Consider the following 24,709-nt stretch of genomic DNA (forward strand, 5'->3'; position numbering starts at 1 on the left):
TACTCGTCATTTTCTGCCAAGCGTGTTCCATTTACTCTCAACCCTATAGGGTAGGGCTGCCATACGTCCCGACACGTCGCGTCGGGACATGTCACCGTTATGAGCTCATATGTCCCGACGTCCCGACATGAACTTGGAAAGTCCCGATTTAGTGGCCCACTGTAGGGCGACGAATTTGATGTTTTTGAATGGATAGTTTTGGAAGTAACACCAAACTGGGAAAGTGTTGAAAAGACAGTGTTATATCTTAATTCTAAAGATATCCAAATAAATGAAAGTATTTTTGATCAATTTTTGTACATGCAATCGTTTGTTCAGCAAAACATCAAGAACGAAGACTGGAATATAAAAAGCATGCATGAAAAATGGATGTATTTCTTTCAAGAAACAAAAGAAGTTGAAAGAAAAAAGGACCTACTCAAAATGGTTCAGTATTTGTATGCAGTACCAAGCCATAACGCCAATGTTGAGCGAATACCGAGATGTAAAATTAAACATAAAAAAACAAGCTTAAACTTTTTTGTACCCGGGTGTCCCGACAGTTCTCTGGGAATTTATGGCAGCCCTACTATAGGGTTCGCTGTTACTCTTCAAATGAGAAAGCTAGTTTTTTGTATTCTATATAGACAAATAGGCGGAATAAGATTATGGGCATTAAAAAAGTTTCGGATGTTTCGAATCATACAGTTTCCAATTATTAAAAGGTTACCTAAATTAGCAGTTTTGCAGAATTTTGACCTGACGTTATATATTTTGATCTCGTTTCATTTCATGAAAATTGTTTATTTCTCATATTATAGGTACCTACATGGTTAAGACATTTTTTAAGATGGATCTTTCGGTGTCACCAAACAACCTTTAAATAATTATTAGTAATATTACCACCTATGAAAAACAAAAGCCACTAACTTGCAAACAAATGACAGTGGGGGTTGCTTGTTGGCGCCAAAAGATTGTGTAGTGTACAAATTTACACAATGAAGCGGCGTTAACGTTTTACTCGACGCAAATGATAGCTTTCTCTGAATCTCTAATACCATCTCTTTTTTTGCAAGATTAGAAAGGTTGACATAGTATCCCATTCACGCAAAAGGACTGAGGAACTAAATTTTGTGTTTTAATCTCATTGAACGCCCCAACTTGTTACTCGAAGTGAAGTTAACATTTGACTTACCTATATGACATAGACTGACGTTCAATAAGTAGGCTCTAGGAAGTCAAATGACTACTTTATTCCAACTTTGGTTGAGTCTATTTAAGCGTTCAATAATTGTTCTTTGTAGTAGGCTATGGTTATATCATAGGGCCATTGATAAGTTCGTATGGTTTGATGTCAACTATCCGTAAATGTCGAAAAACACGCACGTGCAAACAAAAACAAAGAAACACTGGTCAGTTTTGAAAAAAAGGTATTAGTGAGAACACCATTAAAGGATCATGATTGCTACACCAATCGATTGAAGTGTTTAGAAAGCCTGTTATGAATTTTCACTTCACATTTTCATAAGTAGAATTTTGTCATGAATATTTCGTGTTATGTGAAAGAATTGCGTTTTCTATTTCTCCGTTATCAATGAAAAAGTTGAAGTAAAAATGAATTTGTAGTAATTGACAAACAGAAACGGGAATTAGGGACTACAATAATTCGAGCTAGAAATATGGTCGTAAAAGTCCCTACAATATTATAAATGGACGAATGAAAATACTGTAGCTTGCGCCTACTAGGTACACATCCTATAATAATTACTATATAATCCGTTGGGAGGACGCAATGGGAACATGCTGAATTTTTTGAGTAATATCACACCAGCATCGTTTCATTTCTTTTGAACATTGACGTGTACGTCGTTTAGTATAAGAACAGTCGCAGGTAGCCGCTCACTGCAAACCTTATGTCTTTTCCTTCGCATGGGCTAGGTAGAGATGAAAATATAATAGCATAGCTCGTGTACAACTCACAGGCGACCAGCGACTGTGACTGTTTTTATATTAGAAGAGCAATATTCACTATTTACGTATAAGTGTCGGTCCCTACACTGCTTTAGAGCACACTTTTCCAAAAAATGAATTACTTATCTACCGAGCTGAAGTTTCCACTGTATACAAATCTTAGAGGATCTAAAAATCATAATTTATGGGCACCAATTTCATTAGTAAAACGTCAGAACGCTTTGCCTCGAAGCAGAAATAGAGGTTCTCGCTGCTTTAGCTTAGGATATTGGTTTTGTCAAATTTTATATTCATTTCATTCACTCATTTTATAGTTCCATTGGGGTAGTATAAAACAATTGCAGAAGTACTATTTTCCTTCAATGAATATTAAATCAAATGACTATGCACTTCATTACAATTAGACTAGAACTATAAATTGTGAAAACCTGTTAAATTTAATTAGTTACTAAAACTGTGCAAAGCGTTTTCGTATTTAAATTAACGCTAACGTATTCAATGAGAGGCACTTATGAAAATGTAGGTATATTGCGAAAAATTTCATTCGTCCTCGCACTTACATTTTTGGCACGCTGTGTATGAAAATAGTATGAACGGTTTGTTGTGTTTGTCTTCTCTACGAGTTTAAAATAGTTTTAAGAATCAACTTCGTCTGGCACCACATTGGACTCTTCCAAAACATTAAATGCATATTGCCCCGCATGATCTATGTTTTATTTTATATACTGTTTCGATTGATTGATTGAAAATAATCAAAATTTGTTGGAGAATGATTTAGCGTATCTACTAGTAGAATACCTTTAGTAGTAGAATGTGTTCGATGTTGTTACAGTTTGGGCGTACAGATTCATACCGTGTAGCTACGATTCCGGCCAATTATGACGACAACAAAACAGCAGACGGTAGATCAAAGGTATAGTGGATCAATTTTTATATCCGGCACTGTGGTCTCTTTGGCACTGCTTTTCGATGGTGGAGGTATCTAGTTCTATGTCTCTCTGTCTTAATTTTCCTTTTTAATATCACTAACCCAAACAGTTCGCACATTTCATATTATTGTACATAATCCATATCATCTGCAAAATAGAGTAAGCACATTGAGGAGGTGGCGAGTTTAGCCACAGCGTCCTGTATATTATCTTGTTTCCTGCTATTTACATCTTAACTTTGTATTAAGTAGGTAGACGAATAGTTGTCAATTAAATAATAAGTGATTAGTGAATCTATTTTACCTTACAATGAGGAAGTCTCAATCTCAATCGTAATTTTTTTGTAAAATGCAAATAAATAAAAACCAGTTATTACTTAGGTACTTTATTTTTTTTAAATTAGTATTCAGACTGACCCTTAAAGCATTTTCGTACTTTCCTAATTTATTAATACCTTGTACATGCGATCTAAAATTTATTTTCTCAACAAGCAACATTTTTTATAAAGATTGTCTTTGTCGTAAAATGAATAATAAAATTTTTTTCTCTATTGGATACCCCCATCCGTGGACACACTATATAATCTTCAGACCTTCTTAGACTTATTGCGCAATTTGCATAGGAGTGGAGGTTTTCGACGAAAAATTTTTTAAATTCGCAAATGAAATGTGACTTGAAGGCATCAGTATAAACGGAAATTTGGTATTTTTTTAAAAAGTTCTTCAAATTTTTCAGATAAGCGTAACAAATCTGTAGTATTTTTGCAAATTTTATGCTAAAACAGAAACAGAAACACAACAGAATACCTCGGTAAGGTTGGCTATATATACGATTGACATACAAATTTCCTAAAAAATGTGTCGAGACTACAACAAGAGTTTTGGACCTGTTGCAAAACGCGCTTCAACAAGGACTGTGATTACTAGCTGCGAATGTGCAAAATCGTCGCTAAATTTCATGTATCAGCATTAATTGTTTACTGTACTCATATGGAAGATGCTTTTTCTGGGACTGTTGGCTTTGTAAACATTTTACTAAATTCCCTACTTGCACAAGGTTCTTATTTAGGAATGGGAGTTGTTACAAGAGAGGAAAAGGCGAACGCATAGACTAAATACCTAATCAGTTTCATCTTTTCATGTGCCATTTGTTAGAAATCAACGCAACCTCGCGGACTTTTGGAAACGTAACCCAAACGAAACATTCTGGATCCACTCTGTATATAGTTATTGTTTCTAGAAGAACGTAGATATATATTTATCAGTCTCTAAAAGGTTGAGTGTAAAATTCTCGATAAATTAAAATAAATAAAAACAAGTGAATCTCCATACTAAAAATAAGGATAGGTATATAGCTAGGTTATGCTCCACAGAGAATTGCGTCATAAAATCGCAATTGTGTTTATACAAGTTCCTAATGTGCCACAGACTGACAGTACTGAAAGTATTATTTAGTACAACAGTTTCTTCAGTGGACAGCTTCAATCCGCTTGGTCTTCTGTCTACCTTTGACAACTTGATTGTTGTATCAACAGAGTATGAATTAAGCTCTATTTTCTCCTTCCTACATTTTTAACAATCGATAGGTCCTACTAAAGCTTAATTTTGATCCAAATTGTAGATTGCTGCAAATATCACCTTTCGTCGTCGCAACCCTGGTGATGTTCACAATCTGAGTGAACTGGTGTTGGTTTCTTATAACAAGTTCCCTTTGGAAGCTTTTTAATTACTAACTTGGGGGGTGGGGTTCACAGGTTACTGTATATATTATTTATAATGTAGGTAGTACTAACACGTATTAACGACGCAATTTATGTAGTACCAATAAAATTAATTGCGTGTTTCTGTTGTAGTCACGTAGAAAGAACGCTAAGAAGCAACGAAAGGCTGATGACCTAGACGACTTAAAACAAGAATTAGATATCGACTATCACAAGATTTCACCAGAAGAATTATATCAACGATTTCAAACACATCCGGAAAATGTAATGGACTTAATTTGTTATTCTTAAGATTAACTTTATGTATTTCACAGGGTCTTAGTCATGCGAAAGCAAAAGAAAATTTGGAAAGGGACGGACCCAATGCCCTTACACCACCAAAAACAATACCTGAATGGGTTAAATTTTGTAAAAATTTATTCGGAGGCTTTGCTCTCCTTCTCTGGGTGGGTTCAATTTTATGTTTCATTGCCTATTCCATCCAAGCCACTAGTGTGGAGGAACCAATTGATGATAATCTTTACCTTGGTATTGTCTTAGCAGCTGTTGTTATCGTTACAGGTACGTTTAGAGGGCGCCCCCCCTCGCAAGACGCTAATACTTTTTTGTAGGTATATTTTCATATTATCAAGAAAGCAAAAGTTCTAAGATTATGGAATCTTTCAAGAACATGGTACCTCAATTTGCGACCGTCATAAGAGAAGGCGAAAAACTTACTCTCAGAGCCGAAGACTTGGTCTTGGGAGATGTTGTGGAAGTGAAATTTGGCGACAGAATTCCAGCAGATATCCGAATTATCGAATCGCGAGGTTTAAAAGTTGACAATTCCTCACTGACTGGCGAATCAGAACCTCAAAGTCGGAGTCCAGAGTTCACGCACGATAATCCATTAGAAACGAAAAATTTAGCGTTTTTCTCGACTAATGCTGTGGAAGGCACTGCCAAAGGTGTTGTTATCAGTTGTGGAGACAATACAGTAATGGGAAGGATCGCTGGTCTCGCTTCGGGACTCGATACCGGCGAAACCCCCATCGCTAAAGAAATTCATCATTTCATTCATATTATCACTGGCGTAGCTGTGTTTCTAGGTAGGTTTTTGCAAGGTCTATTTTGCTGGCTCCGCCCATCTATTGAAACTAAATTTTGATCGACAGGAATAAATGTAAAATGGGAGGGGTCAGCGAAATGGACTTGTTTTTGTGGGCTTGACTAACTAACTCTTTTATTTTGTAGGTGTAACATTCTTTATCATTGCTCTAGTTCTTAAATATTTCTGGTTGGATGCTGTAATATTCTTGATCGGTATTATAGTAGCGAACGTACCAGAAGGTCTATTAGCTACAGTAACTGTATGTTTAACGTTAACGGCCAAAAGAATGGCTTCTAAGAACTGCCTTGTCAAAAACTTGGAAGCTGTCGAAACGCTGGGTTCTACCAGCACCATCTGCTCAGACAAGACTGGTACTCTTACTCAAAACCGTATGACTGTCGCGCACATGTGGTTCGATAACCAAATTATAGAGGCGGATACAACTGAAGATCAATCCGGTGTTCAATACGATCGCACGAGTCCCGGATTTAAAGCCCTGGCGCGTATCGCGAGTTTGTGTAATCGTGCCGAATTTAAAGGCGGCCAAGACGGTGTACCAATTTTGAAAAAGGAAGTGAACGGTGATGCATCCGAAGCCGCGTTGCTGAAGTGTATGGAACTTGCGCTGGGCGACATTCTGGGTATTAGGCGCAAAAACAAGAAAGTGTGCGAAATTCCCTTCAATTCCACAAATAAGTATCAAGTATCTATCCACGAGAATGAAGATCCCAATGATCCCAGACATGTTTTGGTAATGAAGGGGGCACCCGAACGTATACTTGAACGATGCGCAACCATTTTCATAGGAGGCAAAGAAAAAGTTCTTGACGAGGAAATGAAGGAAGCTTTCAATAACGCCTATTTAGAATTAGGAGGGTTGGGTGAACGAGTTTTAGGATTCTGTGATTTTATGCTTCCCACTGATAAGTACCCTACCGGATTTAAATTTAACGCTGACGATCCCAACTTTCCATTGGAAGGCTTACGATTTGTTGGATTAATGTCTATGATTGATCCTCCACGTGCCGCCGTGCCCGATGCAGTTGCCAAGTGCAGAAGTGCCGGTATCAAGGTCATTATGGTCACCGGTGATCATCCAATTACAGCAAAGGCTATTGCAAAATCGGTCGGTATTATTTCCGAAGGCAACGAAACTGTAGAAGATATTGCCCAACGATTAAACATTCCAGTATCCGAAGTGAATCCGCGCGAAGCTAAAGCCGCCGTTATTCACGGAAGCGACTTGAGAGACTTATCTTCGGATCAACTTGATGAAGTATTACGATATCATACCGAAATTGTATTTGCCAGAACTTCCCCCCAACAGAAACTGATTATTGTTGAAGGTTGTCAACGTATGGGAGCCATTGTAGCAGTAACAGGTAAGTTATTTACACCTTTTATTTTCTAAATCTAAATCATCCGAAACCTTCAGAAATGAGTTCTTTTTTATTTTTTCTATCCTTTTATTTTAATGCTCCAGAAGAGTCAAGTTGACTTGAAATTTCTATTAGAGCCCATTCTCACAAGGGGTTTTTGAGGCGGGGCGGAGTAGCAGGATACGCGTCTTTGTGTCGCGGGCACAACTGCCAAGTCGCTCAGCAGCGCTACCAAGTGGTATTCGACGTGTTTCGCCAGGCGTCTGGCAACTGTCACTTCCAGTACGTCCATCTCCTGAAATTTAAACGGTGGCCTCTCTTGGTACATGCGCGGTCCTCTAAAAAAACTTGTCTTGTCTTGCGTGATGGCGCTGCTCTCGCTAGCTCAGACTTCAACCAGTCCACTGATACCTGGTTTGCGCATGTGATCAACAGTGCTCCCCCTCGGTAGCGATACTCCGTGATTCGCCCTGTCTCCTTTTCCAAAAGCGTTTCTTCCAGGTCTTCATGGACAAAAGACAGGTGCGTTACTTGGATGCTTAGAATCCTTTGCTTCTTGTGTCATATTTTTCAGTTTCTGGCCCGCTGCACTGAGAGTTCTTCAGTAGCAGGAGTAGTTTTCTGGTTTCTTTTGTTTTATTTATTTTTGGTCCATATGAATCCCACGACTATGGGGAAAATAAATATCAACAACCGCAGTGCCCTCTGCACACGTGTAAGGCAACTTAATTCAACAGAGTGGCGTCCGGTGCCCTGAGGTTGGGGCCGGTTGTTGCTGATCCTCTGTGCTGTTGAAAGTGTTTAGAAAGCTTTGTGGCGGACTCTTTCAATCTTTATACAATTTCGTGCTTTCAATAAACTTTTGAGATCCTTTGATACCCTTTCAGACCTAGTTGAGTTTAGAAAACTCAAGTAACCATAAAAGTTCTGAAACTATGGATGTGTTTCTGTTAATCTTTGTGTCTGAACGTTTTATATAATAAACACATTAACAGGTGATGGTGTAAACGATTCTCCTGCATTGAAGAAAGCCGACATTGGTGTTGCAATGGGTATCGCCGGTTCAGACGTATCGAAGCAGGCCGCAGACATGATCCTTCTAGATGATAACTTCGCATCAATCGTTACCGGAGTTGAAGAGGGGCGTCTTATTTTTGACAACCTGAAGAAATCAATCGCTTACACGTTAACGTCCAATATTCCGGAAATCTCGCCTTTCCTCGCTTTTATGTTGTGCGACATTCCATTGCCACTCGGAACGGTTACCATTCTTTGTATAGATCTTGGAACCGACATGGTAAGTTCGAATTTACTTCTAAAAATTCCTTAACTTTTGTTGAACCAAAATTGATTGTGCAATACTACTATTGGCAGATTTAATTGAAAACTATGTCTGTTTTCAATTTAGAGTAGATCATAATCAATTAGTTATGTGTAGGTTCCGGCAATTTCACTTGCATATGAAAAAGCGGAATCTGATATTATGAAACGACGCCCTCGAGATCCTTTTGGAGACAAATTAGTAAATGAAAGGTACAAAATTTAAAAATTCAGAAGCAGCATGTAGACTTGGGGGTTATATTTTTTGCACAGTAGGTTGATCTTGATTCAGAATTTGAATTATGCATTTCTTGTCATTTAGAGAAATGCATTTTAATTAACTGAGATATTAGTTGAGCTAGTAGGTATTTTACGTATCGCCAGAAATCTTTTCATAATGTTCCAATACATGAAGGTATGTCACTCAGATAAGTATTTCAATTTTTCAAAATACGCTTTTTTTACACACTTATTAAGCTTCTCTAATAGAAGACTCATATTTTACCTTTCATTCATTAGCTCAGTTTCTTTACAGCATCAGTAGTTTATATCTTTTTTCAGTAAGAAAGCAGGTGCCTTTTCTTATTTTTTTACTGCCTTTTTATCGATTTGAAAAATCTTTTTTTTAATTCTAATATTTAAAAATTGCTTATTAGCATGAATCCTCCGTCAATTGTGAAATAAGTCATACTTTTCAACGAATACCAAAGTTTATTATGATTATTATACATTGCGATCTAAACAGCTACCTGCCATATCACTGGCTTACGAGGAACCAGAAGCCGATATCATGAAGAGACCTCCCAGAAATCCGAGGACGGGCAAACTAGTTAATGATAGGTTATTTTTTTTTCTTTTTTTAAAATTTTAACTTTTGGGTACTAATATGTTAACATGTGGGGTTTGTTTATGCGTTGCGGTGGAATAATACTGGGATGATTAGTATTAATACTTAATGAAGTATCAAATTAACCACTAACTTTTTTTGAGTAGAATTTGGATATTAACTAGGTAAATTTATGAATGTTTTGTTTGAACTTTGGCTAATTAACATCTTATGTAGGTCTTGTCTCTAATCGGATTAATAAATAACTGCATTTATTGGTTTGAGTACAAAATTGTTTCAACGAATTTTATTTGCATTATATTTATTAATTAGAGTAGCGAATTTGACTTAAATTTATAGACCAACTTTGAAGCTAAAATTAGTTACTAGATTAATAGAATGACATATTTACACTTACACTATCCTTATCATTTCCAATCACGCGGAAGCGTAGTGACCTTGCTTAGCACTGCCTGTGACTTAGTTATATAGCTGTTCTGACTAGTTACTATCCTTTTGTAGCAGATAATACTGAGGGAGGTGTGTGCTTACCACAAATGCAGTTGCATTAAACATTTTCAATGATTCGTGTCTCATGTAAATACACTTTTAGACAAACATAAGGATTTAGTAGCAATGGGGGTTTGGTCATTTTGTCTCTACAGTGTGATCGAAGGGGAACAAGTTTGTACAAACACTTTTAAGTTTCTTAGCTTTTACTTTTTGTCGAGATTACCCTATTCGAAAGATGATCACTATTGTACTATAGAGTACACTGTACTTTGTATTCCTTTTTAGTTTATTTGAAAAGAATCACTTTCTACTAAAAAGCGGTTAACTTTTTAAAAATTCTAACTCAAGATTGTTGTTATTTCTTTCACTATTTGCAATTCACTATCTGCAACATATTTAGATGCCATTAGAATTGAACTGAGACACTTGAACAATTTAGGGTAAAGCAATGCATCTTTAACACCGATAACACATTGTTTATCTTCATGTAAACAGTGAATGAAAAAATATTCTGTGCACCAATACTATGGCATGGTTCGCACAATGCAGCTGCACCAAATTATGATTCATCGCTAAATTGAAAAACAACGCTTGCAGTGAAACGTGATTCCTAATCACTGTCCATTCACCCTTTTCCTGGCAATGAATGAATTTGAAGGTCATGCACACCTCCCTTCTCTCTTTTTTTTTGTAACCAAGTTGGGCACACGAGAGTCAAAAGCAGTGCCGGCATGTAAGTGTTATTCCCTTACAGCAACTCCTCATAATCCCGTCATGTTTTGTTTTGATGTGTGTTTGTTTGGCCGCGCTCAGGTCCCCGCCATATCCCTGGCATACGAGGAGGCAGAGTCAGATATCATGAAGCGACGTCCTAGAAATCCATTCACAGATAAACTAGTCAACGAAAGGTATGCCATGTCTTGTGTTTATCTTTTGTTGGTGGATCGGATGTTTAGGTTGAACCAAATCAGGTGATGTGCCCGTTGGTCAGCCATACGCGTACTTCTGCTCTCCCAATCCTGCATTAATCATTTTGCACTATGGCTTATTTTTTCATTATCTTCAGATGTTTACACATAAAGACTCGTTTTCTCTCAATCTATTCAGTCTTAAGTATTTATGTGTAAACGTATTGAATTTGAGGTAAGTAAATGACTTAATGTCCTCTCACTATCATTCATTTACGCTCCAGCTTATCAATGCCTACTTCTCCTAACCCTCACACACTACTTTCTATTTAACAGGTTACTTTAATTGATGCATGTAATTTTCACAACTAACTGTATGTATTGGCGCGGCCACTGTATAGGTGCCTGCTATTTCTCTGGCTTATGAGGCCCCGGAGTCCGACATTATGAAACGCCAGCCGCGCGACCCCTATAGGGACAACCTGGTTAACCGCAGGTGGGTCACTGCAGTGGTGTCGTGACGGCTATCGCACCACACTACTTTTTACCTCGGCGTATTGGTATCACATTCACATGGTGTATTTTTATTGTGTTTGTTTTCGATTATACTGTGTGTTTTTATATTTTTATTTTACCGATCAGCATTATTTTAAACTACAACTATCGTATGTTAAGTAAATTGGATATTTTAAAATAATGCGCCGTTGTTTTTCTTTTTTTACCAATCAGGTGTTCATTTTGCTTTAATAACATTTTTCAGAAATTGACATGAAATTTATTGCTTACAGTTAATGACATTCTGAAAAAAAGTTACTCGCTTTATTTAGTATTGACCTTTCGGTTGAAAATTGTAAATTGTTTAACCGAGGTGTAGTTTGGTGTGATATAGTAGTGCACAGTAGCAGCACTAGCCACACTGCAGTTTCGTTGACCTTTTCTTGCAGCTCTTATTATGTTGTCGCACAAGAAAGCTGCTGCCTGAAGCCTGGAATCTAGAGTAGTCTTTTTTTTTCGTTTGCATCTATCACTCCAGGCTAGCTGGAGCGTTTTTACGTAAGAAAATTAGATTAATATTTTTTGACAAATAATTCTCTGGAATTTTTTTTTTAATAACCTCTAAAGGTATATGTCATGTTATGAGCCTCGAAATTGCTAACAGATCACTTTAACAGCTTTAGCGTAATGCATTTTTCCAAATTCTAAAGTATCTCAAGAACTCAACTTTGTCAGTCTTTGTGGAAATCTTAGGAAAAATCTTTCATTGTTTGTTTGCTTGTTGCATATTTCATTTATTTTTTTTCTAATAACAAGCTAATAATTATTAACCCTAAACGTCCAAGGCCCCCCAGCAGAAGTGATGTGCTTTTGGTGTTACAACGTGTATTATGATATGTCAAATTAGTGCAATGTTGGCTTGTTGTATATGATAGTGTTTATTACCAAACTTGATATGCAAACGCTATCGTTTACACTGCGCTTTGACATATTGTAAGGTGTGTATTTACTGTGAATCTGTTTTACGCATGTGTATTTTTGCATGTAGTATTTATGTAATATTAACGCATGGGTGGAATGACTAACATAAACGTTGTAAGTATAAACAATTGTTCTGAACTCCGTTTTTAAAGGATGTAACAATTGCTCGGGAAATAAATTTATTGTTACCTATGCCTTTATTGCTTTGTTATTATTTCATTTCGTTTGCATTCTCTATCATTTTAAATCTTTGCCAGCACAAATGCTGAAATAAATTCCTTAGCTGCACATAATGTAATGAAGGGGGTGTATATGCTTTATTTTTATAGCTTATTGCTTTCAGTAGCCAGTATTGATGAAATTTAAATTTCAATCTACTCTTACATCTAATTCGCCATATTCTCTCTTAACTAGAAAATTGTTTACTTGTGAAGTTCAGAACAATTGTAGTCAATATTGAAATTAAATTCCATTCTGACAGAAGCTTCCTTATATGTATAGGTTGATCTCAATGGCATACGGACAAATTGGTATGATTCAAGCGGCGGCCGGCTTCTTCGCCTACTTTGTCATTATGGCTGAAAATGGATTTCTACCTCCGGAACTGTTTGGCATCAGAAAACAGTGGGATTCAAAGGCTGTTAATGATCTTACGGATTCCTATGGCCAAGAATGGGTAAGTACAGATTGTATCTTTTTTTATTAACTAATAAGTATTGGGTTTTAAAAGTACTACCATATTTGAAATTTGCCTAGTGGCCTTTAGATAGTACACCTATTGTCACTAATAGCATTGTAAAGACCAATTCAAAAATTCAGCGTCACAGTTGGTGATCACAGAGTTACATATAGTAAAGGAAGGAGCAGTACATAGGACCTGCGCGGTGAAAAATAACCCCAAGTACAGTGGCCACATACTTATATAATTTCAACGGCCGGGCTGTGACACATGCGCGTGGCATGAAAAGCGAATCAGTTGATTTGCTTTGCTCGCAGCTACTTTGTTGATTCGTCACTATATCTCCATCCCGTTAGTACGCACACTCGCGTACGGTCTGCGCAAGATTCAATTGGGACCAATTATTCGCAACAACACTGTTTCTCTATTTACTATACAGTGTGTCCCAGATCGGGTGGGATTGCATGGGTAACTTTCTTATTATTAAAGATAGAGAATTGGTTAAATGGACAATGTTTTGCAGTTTTAGATGCTTATTTAAAATTTCCTTGTGGAAATTCAAAATGTCGAATAGATTCGACGTAAATTCAAAAAAACTAAAATTGGTCATTTCCTTGAATGTCTTATAACATCGAAAGTATAAGAGATATAAAAAAAATTTTATATAAAAGTTATTGTCTTTGATACGCTTAATTGATGTTAAAAAAAATTCAAGATGGCTGCCTTTGAGGAACATTTACCAACTTCCTAAAGTTAAATAGGCGCCATATTGGATTTTTAGATTATTTGATAGGTTTTTAAATTCTGTTTTCAACAAGCTATCATAGCATAAGATTGAAAATAAGATACCAGGTATATCAACGGTTTTTATATTTTAATCAAGTAGTCTGTAGGCTGTAAACCTTAATCCACTTGTCAGAAGAATTTATTTCGAGTTGAAAATTCAAATGTCTAATTAAGCGAATTGTCAGTTACATGGTATGTTCACAATTCTTTCATTGCCAACTATGACGCTGATTTTTTGAATCGTTCAAGTAGGTAAATAGCCATCCTGACAGCACATGGCATACTTGATTTCATATGTTTTCTAAATATTGAATTACAAATTTCTTAATTTTTTTGGATATCAACAATATGTATATGCTATGATGTCATATAGTAAATTTATTATTATCTTAATTAAACATAGGCATTGCATTTGAAATGCAAAAGTTGCACCGAATTCCTGTGTAACCGGAAGTGATACGGGAAATCTCTATATGCCTTCAGATAGATTGTGATATTGCATACAAAATTAAATTTTACCATTTTTTCGACTATCGCTAAATAAAAGACATATTGAGGTGACCGTATTCAATGGTGGAAATGCAATAAGAGAATTTCAATAAACGAGACACAAAAAAAGTTTCTTTATAATGTGGAATAATCTGCCAGTTCCAGAGTCAGGTAAAAAAATTATTGAATCTGATCTCATTGTTTAAATGGAATACCCTGTAGATTTTAATCTAAAAATATTACACAATAAAATTCAAAAATACAAAAAAATTCAAAACTTTCTTTGGATCATTTGAACGTTTTTTTATTTCATTATGGATCATTTGAATCTTTTTTAATTATTGTCCATGGTGTGTTATATGTTTAAAAAGAGGTATCCTTTGAAATTAAAATATACGGGTTGTTCTATTTTAAAAAATGAGATTAGGGTGGCTTATTTGTCATGCACAGTAGTAGGATCTCGTAATCCTATATGTTACAATGTCGTTTAAATGAGAATATTCTCACGAAATGCAGGAGACGTTGTCTGATGTACTTCACCCAATTGCATCAATGTTTTTAATTTCCAGGACTGTAATTTTATGTTCACTCTCTCCTCTTAATTGATAAATGAAGGGTAATGAAACGCTTTTTGTTGAGAATTTCAGTTTGTAGTATCTCCGTTTTGTCTTATATTTTTTTATTAGTATAATCAAAACGACATTTTATAATTCTTTTATTACAGACATACAAAGACAGAAAAACATTAGAATACACATGTCACACTGCCTTCTTTGTATCGATTGTCATTGTACAATGGGCCGATTTAATCATCTGCAAAACCAGACGAAATTCAATCCTACATCAGGGCATGCGTAACTGGGCATTAAACTTTGGTTTGGTATTTGAGACCGCTTTAGCCGCATTTCTTTCCTACACTCCAGGAATGGACAAGGGATTGAGGATGTTCCCTCTCAAGTAAGTACATTTTGTTAATTATTAAATTCGTTACTAATGGGTATTATAGATTTTTATGGTGGTTACCTGCACTTCCCTTCTCTCTCGCTATATTCGTCTATGATGAGATTCGAAGATTTTATTTGCGACGCAATCCTGGTGGATGGTTAGAACAAGAAACATACTATTAAAATGTGAATGGGTGCGCACTGCCATTCATTGGCCACTACGTGGTCACGGCGCAGTTCACATTAGTTATTATTTCGATAGGAAAAGATTTCGTTCCATCAAAATCGTGCGCACTACGCTGCGTATTTGGCTGCTTTACTACGTTCTTTAAGCATATATGATACAATAAGGCACAATCTAAAGTTAAAAACGATATCATTCTCTATCGATACATTGTATAAATCCTGTTGCTAATTCTAGTAAATTTGCTGCTTACGCAGTTTTAATATAAGTATCAAAATGCACGCAACCATGTATTGGCTTTCGTTTGTATACATGTTGTTCCATTGTTGAAGAATCTCTTCATTTATCCACGACAGTACATGGTTACCTGCATAAATTAGCCATAATTTAATTACCCTTGGGACAGTCTGAATCTCAAGCAACACACTGTCTAGTGGTCGCAATAGTGTTTTCATACATTCCAGTTGAAAACAGTTGCCTTAGTGCTGTCAGTCTGTTCAGTCCGTTGTTACGAGCCCGACCGGACGTCGCACTGTTCATTGTTGCGCTTGCGGCCGCCCGGGCTCTCTGCCTCTTTAGATAGTGTCAATGTGAATGAAAGATATGTAGTATTATTTAGGCTTCAACACTTAGGTTAGCTAGAGTTGTAACTGTGTTGTTATATCGTGTTAAGTGTAATACAGGTCGTGCTCAAATACACATTTCTAATCACTGTTATTATTATTTAACATTTCATTATTACATTATTTTTTGTATATAGTTTCATACTATATTACTGTGCATGCGATGGCGCTGACGTGGGTAACAATAATAATAAGAAGAACGTGAGGTGGGGGGGGGGTCCTTTCTATTTGGTTTGTTGTATGTCTATGTCACACTTTCAGAGGTATGCTTTTGTAGAACACTATTTTCTTATATCCCGAACCATCGTGCATTGGTCTGAGACCAAGTTGACCACAATATTGTTATTGTAAATATTTTTAAGTGATCACTCAATTTGTTTGCTTGGTTTTTCACATTCATGTTTAGTATATAATGAAGCTGTATAAATTTGGGTTTTAATAAAATGGATGATAGCATATGCGTTTTTTTTTTTTTTTAAAATTGCTGAAGTTTTAAGAAAAATTTTTTGTAGTAAAAAATCTGTTAAATCAAAATTGAAAAAAAATTAAACTACATATTTTTTGGTATTTCAATGTGTGTTAATAGTTTGGCTGAAAGGAGATATTTAAGACTTAATTTATAATACTTTTACAATATTATTTCTGACTGTTCTCTATTTCTTATATGTGCATTAATCTATGAAGGGGCAACTAGTTCTATTCGATCAACATAAACGGAGGGTTGAAATGCGATCGGATACAATGCTTCAACTCAATTTGACAAACTTGGGAGATTAAGTTCAACGCATCTACTTTGGAATAGTGCGTCGGACGGCATCACCGGAATTGAATTTGATGTCAAATTTTTAGAAATCAACATCACTTAAAGCAAAATCTCCCCCATAGTCAATGCTATTGTTTATTTTTAATTAGTGTAAGTGAAAGTCGTATATTGCCCAACCACCGGTCAAGAAAAGTTTAGATAATAAGAAACTCCTAGTCTAGTTCACATTTTAGGGATTGAGGAGTAACTTCGACATATCCACTAGCATATACACTCGCAAATGGATTCCCTACATCCGATTGAAAGTTATGGCGTAAACAGCGCCTATTGTATGTTGCAATTCATAAATTAAACCAATTCAATGTTGGATTTCATTACTAAACAGTCTAAAGTCGATTTACTGTTTTGTCAAATTTAACTTAACGCAACTATATAGTACACATTTACGGGTAAATACTATACTATTACTACACATAAAACGTCCAATTTTCTATGCTATTATCACCGATTAAGCACCCTTTTACTCGTGTTACTATGGATGTAGGCAACACGCAATGCAAACTTTTGACAAAAGGTACCCATAGCAAAGAGTATCTACCCTACTCTTTGCCCATAGTAAGAGAAACCCCGGTATGGTACAAACGCGTGTAGGCGATAAGAACTCGCTCGCTAGGATTCAAAAAGTGGGCCCTCGCGTAGAGGTAGCCAGAGGTAGCCCCGTTAAATATTGCTGTGTAATGAAAATTTACAGAATTATTTATAGAACACCGAGTAGTATAGTGAGGCCGATCTGGGCGCGCTATGATCTTGAGTTCTGCGCATGCGTCAAGTTCAAGGTAATTGGATTTGGTTCTGTTTGTCGATGAAACAGGTCTGTTTATCACAAATAGGTTAATTTAACGAACCTGATTCTGTTGAACAGCACTGAGCAGACCTGTTTCTGAAAAACAGACCTGTTTTCATCGGCAAACAAATGACTGAGAAATTGGCGCATGTGCAGTCAAGGGCAATGTGCGCCCGGATCAACTTTACTAGTATATGTTGTCTGTGACTATACTACTATAGCGGTTTAAAAATTTGCGTGGTTGTCACATTTAATTTTCTTGCATATTGGCTGTATAAAATGTGGAAAATTTTAGAGAACTATATTTTTGATTATGCTTGTGGAATATCACATTTACTATTGATATTTTTTTTCAATTATGTAGTTGCTGTTTATCCTGTTTGCAATTCAAATTGATTGAATAAATAAAATAAATTACTCAAGCATAACAGTCTAGGTTCTAGGCTAATTAGCTCTAAAGCTTTCCAAAAAAATTAGTTCTTGATCCGAACCTGGTTTTTCATGCAAGTGGAGTGATTAGGGATTGGGGAAAAACAATTGAAACGGCCGAATTTTTCCGCAGGTGAAAACCCTGGGGTTGAAAGTGGCGTTGTGCTATTTGTGACAATACTATTAACTTTAGACGAAAATGTCCAATTTAAAAGTTATACAGAATAAAAAAATGAACAACTGTTGCATCTGTAGGTACTATTTTTACGTATCCTCAAATTTTCCGAGAAAAACTGGAAAAACTTTTTTCCGTTTTCTATTCCTATTTTTGCGAAAAAAGTCGTAAAGGTTTGAAATTTGGAGGAATCATAGCTTGTTTTATGATAAAAAGAGGAGACAATTTTCTTGGGTCTATTTCCGAGATTGCACGATTTTCGAAAAAAAATCCTTTCTTTCAGGGGGATGAAAAATTTATTTTTTTTCATCGTACAAAGCTGCGCCAAGTGTCGCATACATGTTTTTCAGCTACCATTGGCTGAAATTTCTACTAGTAGCGGGAAAAACATAATACTCGTAAGTATAGGTAACGCCACCACCATTGGGTAAATTTAATTTGCCGCTCAACTGAAGCCACCACGAATTCTCATTTGAACCGCAAACGCCATTTGACCACGACTATAATTCGATTGGGGCCGTTTATTTTGGACTTTTTATATTGTTTATAATTTGGGCAGAAAAAGTGAATAGGTATTTTCCGAAAATCTTACGCTATCTTCTTATTTTTATAGTAAATGTAATAAAACGTTTATTTGGCCTATTTTTTTTTCAAAAAAATTCTGCAGAGTTTCGGATGGTGTCCGCCGCATGCGCATCACATTTCCACATGTATTGGCAAGTGACAGCCGCGATTGTTGTCGCCTATTGTCTCTTGCAATTTCTCAGGTGAGGCCAGCAGGTCTCTTATCAAACTGATACTGCCTTAAACCTGCATGGTCTTGCAGCTTTAATGCTCATTTTTAAATTAACATAGGAGACCAACAAATTCTAAATTATTAATTAACCCTCTATTCCTAGATGGCAAGAGCTTTTGGCCGCAACAAGATAATCGAAATATCTTAAAGGAAACGATTGCAAACTTCGAATTAATTACAGCTTTTGTTTACGGTAACACCGGCAGAAACACAACTCGAGAAATTAAACCTTTTATCTTCTATCTTCAACTTCAAGGCGGAAAACGAGTAGTTTCGTTTCAGTACGTATATAGCATCTTGTCAGCGTGACGAGCAAGATGAAATAAGCAGTAATGAACCTGCCCTTTCTGCATATTGTGGATGTGCATTCTACGGCGTTCTTTACTAAACTACCTAGGTACCCAAAAAGTAAGCAAGACAATATATGAATGAATGATGAATAATGCAAATTTGAATCTCACTGGGAGGTTGTTTTGCCAAATTATTTCTTTCTGCAGTAATATAATGCAATGAATAAAGAATACATAATGGCACGGAATATTAATTTCTAATTTCATATGGCCAGCGACATGACAAAAAACGTTAGGGTCGAAAAATGCGTTTAAAATCAAACTTAATTTCATAGGTAAGATTAGCTTGAAAAAACGTAGTGAGGGACTCCACTTTCAGCAAGGTCCTAGGCTCCGTCCTAGGTAAAAATAGGCCTACTGTTAAAATCATGTTTAACTTGAGTTTCCAAAGGCGACTCGACATCAATCCTTTTTTGATCGCCCGTTAGAATTCAATATTTGTAGGTTGGCAAGTGAACAAGGAAAGCTTATAGTAAATCTATTAGTGTATGTATCTACTCTTCCTGTAGTTCATATACAATTTCTAATCTTAATTAACATGTAGAATGTAATAAACCCCCAAAGGTATAAATTCCAAGCGTTTGATTAAAGTAGGGCGCCTGCGTAATCAAATTTCAAAACCGCTTTCATTAACATGTGTAGTGAGAATATTTTGTAGTAGATGGCGCCATTAAGTGCATACCTTACGCACTTTTTCGTACTGTTGGTTGCAACGGCCATTTAAAAAGTGCAACAATAAACGTTTTAGTGACGTATGTTGGTGTTTATAGCGCATTTATGCGAAATTAGTGCAATAAACATTTAAATCAAAATGCATCCGAGTCGAAGACGAAAAAAGCGTCCGAATTACGGAATTCGAACGGTGGAAGTGCTGCGGGGACCCAATGGCTTTGGCTTTACCATTTCTGGTCAACAGCCTTGTATTTTGTCTTGTATTGTTTCGAATTCGCCTGCGGATCAAGCGGGACTTCGCGCTGGTGACTTTTTAATATCCGTTAATGGTATGTCCGTCTCGAAGAGCACGCACGATTCCGTCGTCAATCTGATCGGAAACAGTATCGGACCGATTAAAATGACAATAGCCGAAAACTACTATTCGGATAGTAGCGACGAGGACATCGATTTGGGAAGGATGGTGAGCAATCGAAAACCGAAACACATGCATCGACCACGTACTCAACGGCAGTACAAGCATGAGGCTAGTGGCAGTGCTAACGATCGTTTAGGTTTTAATAGTCCAATAAAGAAAGTCATGCGGATGCAGAATATCATAAGCAAGACAGGCAAGAGTGAAGAAGTTCCTTTGCAAAAGTGTGCCCTAGTTGAAAATGAAGGTGGTCCTATCGAATACAAAGCGCTCGTCGGTTATTTAGGTACGATCGAAATGCCAAAGCAACTTCTTCCAAATGCGCGTTTACAAACGGTCTGTAGTTGTATACGAAAATTGAGGCAAGAGAAACGGACTCCAACAAGTGTGTTAATGACAGTTTTACCCACCTGCTTAACTTTAAAAAACGCCTCGAACCAAATATTAGCCATTTACCCTACGACACGAGTTGTTTATATCAGTTCGTCAATTGATAAAGACCTGAGGTACTTCGGATTAGTTACAAGTGCCACGTGTGATAATCGAACTGTCGATAATACACAAGCACGGTAAGTATCTTCATAACCAGAAAACTATTTACATTAACAAAAAATCTAACACTATACTTCTCGCTGATGCTTAAACATGCGTCTGGTTATTTAAGTTAGTTAGTACCTTAGAGGGTACCCAGATGGCGTATTTTGTTATTCGATTTGTAATCACATTGCAATGAGAGGAAAATGTGTGTATTAAAGGCAGAAGAATGTAATATTTAAGTTTCAAATACGAGCAGCATAAACAATAGTTTGATAACTATCATATGCTAAAGCTTTATTATTTATGATGGAACAATTGAGGCAGGTAAGTAAGTATGACAATGGCATCTAGACGCAAAGTTTTATTCATTCACATATAGAATAGATAGACAGGCAGGGGAAAGAAAATAGAAGTCTTTCTGATTAATGAACATATTGGATTATGGTCACACTCAAAATGGGTTTGATCAGCACAATTTTTGGTGATGGTTCAGCTGCAGATCTCAAGAATCCAATTCTGAGCAAAACTTCTTTCTTTTGTTTGTTCCTCGGTTTGTTCCTTACCGAGTTCCTTACGCAACTAGGTGTATAGGGTGTTCCTAATTGCTTGCTTTTGATGTTTTTTGGGTATATTTTGAGAACTAAAAGAGATAGAGTGATGCGGTTTGCGCCTCTCGTAGATACTTTTCAAACCTGCCTAGATTGACGATGTCAATTTTGACGTAACTTGCGCGAACATGGCAGCAGCGTAAAAGTCCAAAAATGCAGTAAACAGTTTTTGCTTTATAACGTAGTTATTTCTGGGAATATCAAAAAAGTAGAAGGAATAAAAGTTACTTACGTAAAAATAGTCTCTTAGTAGGTAAGGAGCTAGTCGAGGGGCTATTTTTATATTTTCCATAGGCTGCTTAGTTTTTAATATAGGTACAGCACCAAAGTTTGTTTTTTTTCAAATGGAACGTACCTAGGTACGTATATACCTTTTGCACCATTAACTTCCTTATTTTTTTCTAATCAGAAAAATACATAGTTATCAGCGAGGTTATCAGTTGACGTAAATTTTACTAATTTGAGAAATTCGGCAACCTTAACCACCTCTAAAAATTCATATTTTTAATTATCACCTGATATCATTCCAGGTACAGAAGAGAAAAATTTAACATGAACACTCTTATCTAGGTTGTAATTTGGGCTTGTTTAAACCAGATAACACAACACGCAACAAGCGATCGATTAAACAAATTAAATTTAAATAAAAGTTTTAATTACCTTAAGTTAAAAAATCCTTATCATCCGGTCAAAATTATGCTTTTGAACAAACAGGCGCACTGACACATAAAAAACCAAACTGTTGATGCTTTGGAAGCTCACTTCTTTGACTTCCCTTAAAATTCGATTTTAGTAGACGACATTCACTTCGTAGTTACAATTATAGTGTAGGCACGTAATGGTGGAATAGCTCCCTTTAACTGATAAGTTATCAGTGATAACTTAAAGACTTTAAAGAAAGGCTTCAGCGCTGGATAACCACAGCACTCTCACTAAACTTTTTCATAAACGAGAAAATACCTCAGAAAATACGTATTTATCACGATGTAAAGGAGATTCTTTAAACACTCTAACTTCCTTCTACACAACTTTATAATTAAACAAGATCCCCTGCCTTTTGACATACGCTCTAATACGGCAATACACCAAAACAAACCACTACGTTTCAAACGTCCACCGTCAAAAAAGCCACCTTTAACGCCCGACTCGTTTATTTAGAACCACTTCCGTTCTTCCTTTCTTAATAGAATACTGCGTCTTCGAAAGAAGAGCCTACTCAGCGATAATATTCTTATCCCAATGACCGGAGAAAAACATGAGATAAATTTTTACCAATACGCAAATAATTCCTAACTGAATAAATCTAGTACACGTACGCCCTGGTAAGCTCGCTGCCGCGTTCGGTACGATAGAACCTCCCACTGCCGTCACCGCCACGTGCGAAATTTGTACAGTGCTTTTTGGACAAATCACGCACTTCGTCGAGAAATTTGGGTGGGATCTGTTGCAGCATGCCCCTTACAGCACTGATCTCACACTGAGTGATTTCCACTTGTTCCCAAAATTAAAGGAGCACCTACTTGAGTGCCCAACGCTTCGTGATGGGCGAAGAGTTGCAAGAAGCGATCATCAAATGCTTCAATGGACTGGCGGCGGACTTTTTTTAAGTGGGTTTCCATAAAGTGGATTACTTGTTAACAAAAATGCGTAGATTATGTTGAAAAATAGGTAAAAGATCAAGCTTTCCAATGCTGTATTTTTCAGTTCAAATATAAAATGGCTTATACCTGAATAAAATGTGGGATCCTTATTTTTTACGCAATCCTCATAATTTAAATTTTCAAATACCAACTCAAAATTAACAAAACAATTATTTAAATAAAATTAAACATCAAATAATTAAATACTCTGATTCTCTGATACAACTTCAACATGGTCTTGGAATTCAACGAGGGGGTAATACATGAGCAAAATGTTGTACGAAAGACTACCAGTTGCGAAAGACTACCACAGACTACCATAGGACTACCAGTGTCTACAAGAGACAACCCATGAATACCAGAGACTACCATATAAATACCAGAGACTACCAATGAATACCAGAGACTTCCATATGAATACCAGAGACTCTGGTACTAAAGAAACTCTTGTGAAAAAGTCCTTCTTTGAAAATTATAATAACCGCCTAAATCTGAATTACTACTTAAGGCAAAGTGGTGTGCGTACCTACATAACAATAACGTGTTTTTCGGATAATTCGGGTAAACCGGCGGCGGCATGCCCATGAATCAGTTGTACAGGGTGAATCGAGGGGTGAGTCAACGATTGCGCGGAGTAACTTAATGCTTTGAAGATAAGATTTTTCGATAGAATACTTTTGCATTATGACATGGTTGAATATTCTCCACATTTGAAAAATATTTGGAATTATACAGGGTGCACCCACAAAGTAGGGCGCCCAAATGGTACATTTTTTTAAATAGAATCCCCTGTATTTGAATGCATTTTTTTTTGACGAGATAGATAAAAATTGCCTTTTTTGCATGTCCACCTCACTATTGTGTAAATTACATATAACTTACTTAAGATTAGAATATAAAACCCAGGAAAACCACGATATTTCGAAAACTATCAGAGATAGGTATAGGACATTATTATCCAAAGTTTAAGGTTTTTGGAGGAGCTAAATGATGACATAAAAATATACAGGGTGTTCCATTAAAAAAAGTGAGATTTTTTAATATGAAGTTTTGCAACTTTGGACTTACCAAAAAAACACCCTGTAAGTTGTATTTTTAATGTTTCATAGTAGATGTATTTATTTGACTTTTACTTAACACAAGATAAGATATAAAACCTGGAATCAAAATTTAAGTAATAATTTTGACAATATACTGACGCTTGCAAATGCCCAATTTTTCTTAAAAATCGAATTATCTTTAAGACTACTAGCTTTTCGGATATTAACCATATAATAAAAAAGGCGTACAATTACACGTAGAATTCAAAAATTCAGAGGATTCTATTAAAAAAAATGTACTATTTGGGCGCCCTACTTTGTGGGTGCACCCTGTATAATTCAAAATATTTTTAAAATGTGGAGAATATTCAACCATATCATAATGCAAAAGTATTCTATCGAATAATCTTCAAGGCTTAATGCCTCCGCGCAATCGTTGACTCACCCTGAACTGTAAATAATTACCGATACTACCCTCTAAGCTAAACTACCCGTTATGCTAATGACTATTGACTTTCTGCTTAAACCTGTCTACTCTTAAAAGGCTGGTAAATCCCTAAAACTTGAATGGAACTTGAATTCTTTAAACATAGAAACGATTTACTCCGCCAATGTTAAAAACAT

At 36.2% G+C, this 24,709-nt stretch overlaps 2 protein-coding genes across 13 annotated transcripts in view; both read left to right on the forward strand.

Annotated features, from left to right (window-relative positions):
- LOC116172282 (sodium/potassium-transporting ATPase subunit alpha) overlaps positions 1–16,270 on the forward strand; it is a 104,813-nt gene extending 88,543 nt beyond the window's left edge. For 4 of the 12 annotated variants that reach the window (XM_031489512.1, XM_031489470.1, XM_031489504.1 and 1 more), the window contains exons 2-11: positions 2,783–2,863; positions 4,732–4,863; positions 4,914–5,160; positions 5,211–5,687; positions 5,833–7,071; positions 8,064–8,365; positions 9,134–9,228; positions 12,613–12,787; positions 14,790–15,022; positions 15,072–16,270. In XM_031489512.1, coding sequence (XP_031345372.1) covers positions 2,783–2,863; positions 4,732–4,863; positions 4,914–5,160; positions 5,211–5,687; positions 5,833–7,071; positions 8,064–8,365; positions 9,134–9,228; positions 12,613–12,787; positions 14,790–15,022; positions 15,072–15,192 — 3,102 coding nt within the window. In that variant the 3' untranslated portion in view covers positions 15,193–16,270. Of the gene's footprint in view, positions 1–2,782; positions 2,864–4,731; positions 4,864–4,913; positions 5,161–5,210; positions 5,688–5,832; positions 7,072–8,063; positions 8,366–8,506; positions 8,602–9,133; positions 9,229–10,540; positions 10,652–11,036; positions 11,132–12,612; positions 12,788–14,789; positions 15,023–15,071 lie in introns of all 12 variants that reach the window. The other 8 variants (XM_031489536.1, XM_031489520.1, XM_031489528.1 and 5 more) reach the window with 5 other exon arrangements.
- A 3,598-nt stretch (positions 16,271–19,868) lies between these two features.
- Positions 19,869–24,709, forward strand: part of LOC116168646 (regulator of G-protein signaling loco) — a 32,716-nt gene continuing 27,875 nt past the window's right edge. The window contains exon 1 of the mRNA XM_031484585.1: positions 19,869–20,829. Within this exon, the coding sequence (XP_031340445.1) occupies positions 19,985–20,829 (845 nt within the window). The 5' untranslated portion in view covers positions 19,869–19,984. The remainder of the gene's footprint in view (positions 20,830–24,709) is intronic.

This window comes from Photinus pyralis, unplaced genomic scaffold, assembly GCF_008802855.1.
Source record: "Photinus pyralis isolate 1611_PpyrPB1 unplaced genomic scaffold, Ppyr1.3 Ppyr1.4_LG1, whole genome shotgun sequence".
Classification (NCBI taxonomy): Eukaryota; Metazoa; Arthropoda; class Insecta; order Coleoptera; family Lampyridae; genus Photinus; species Photinus pyralis.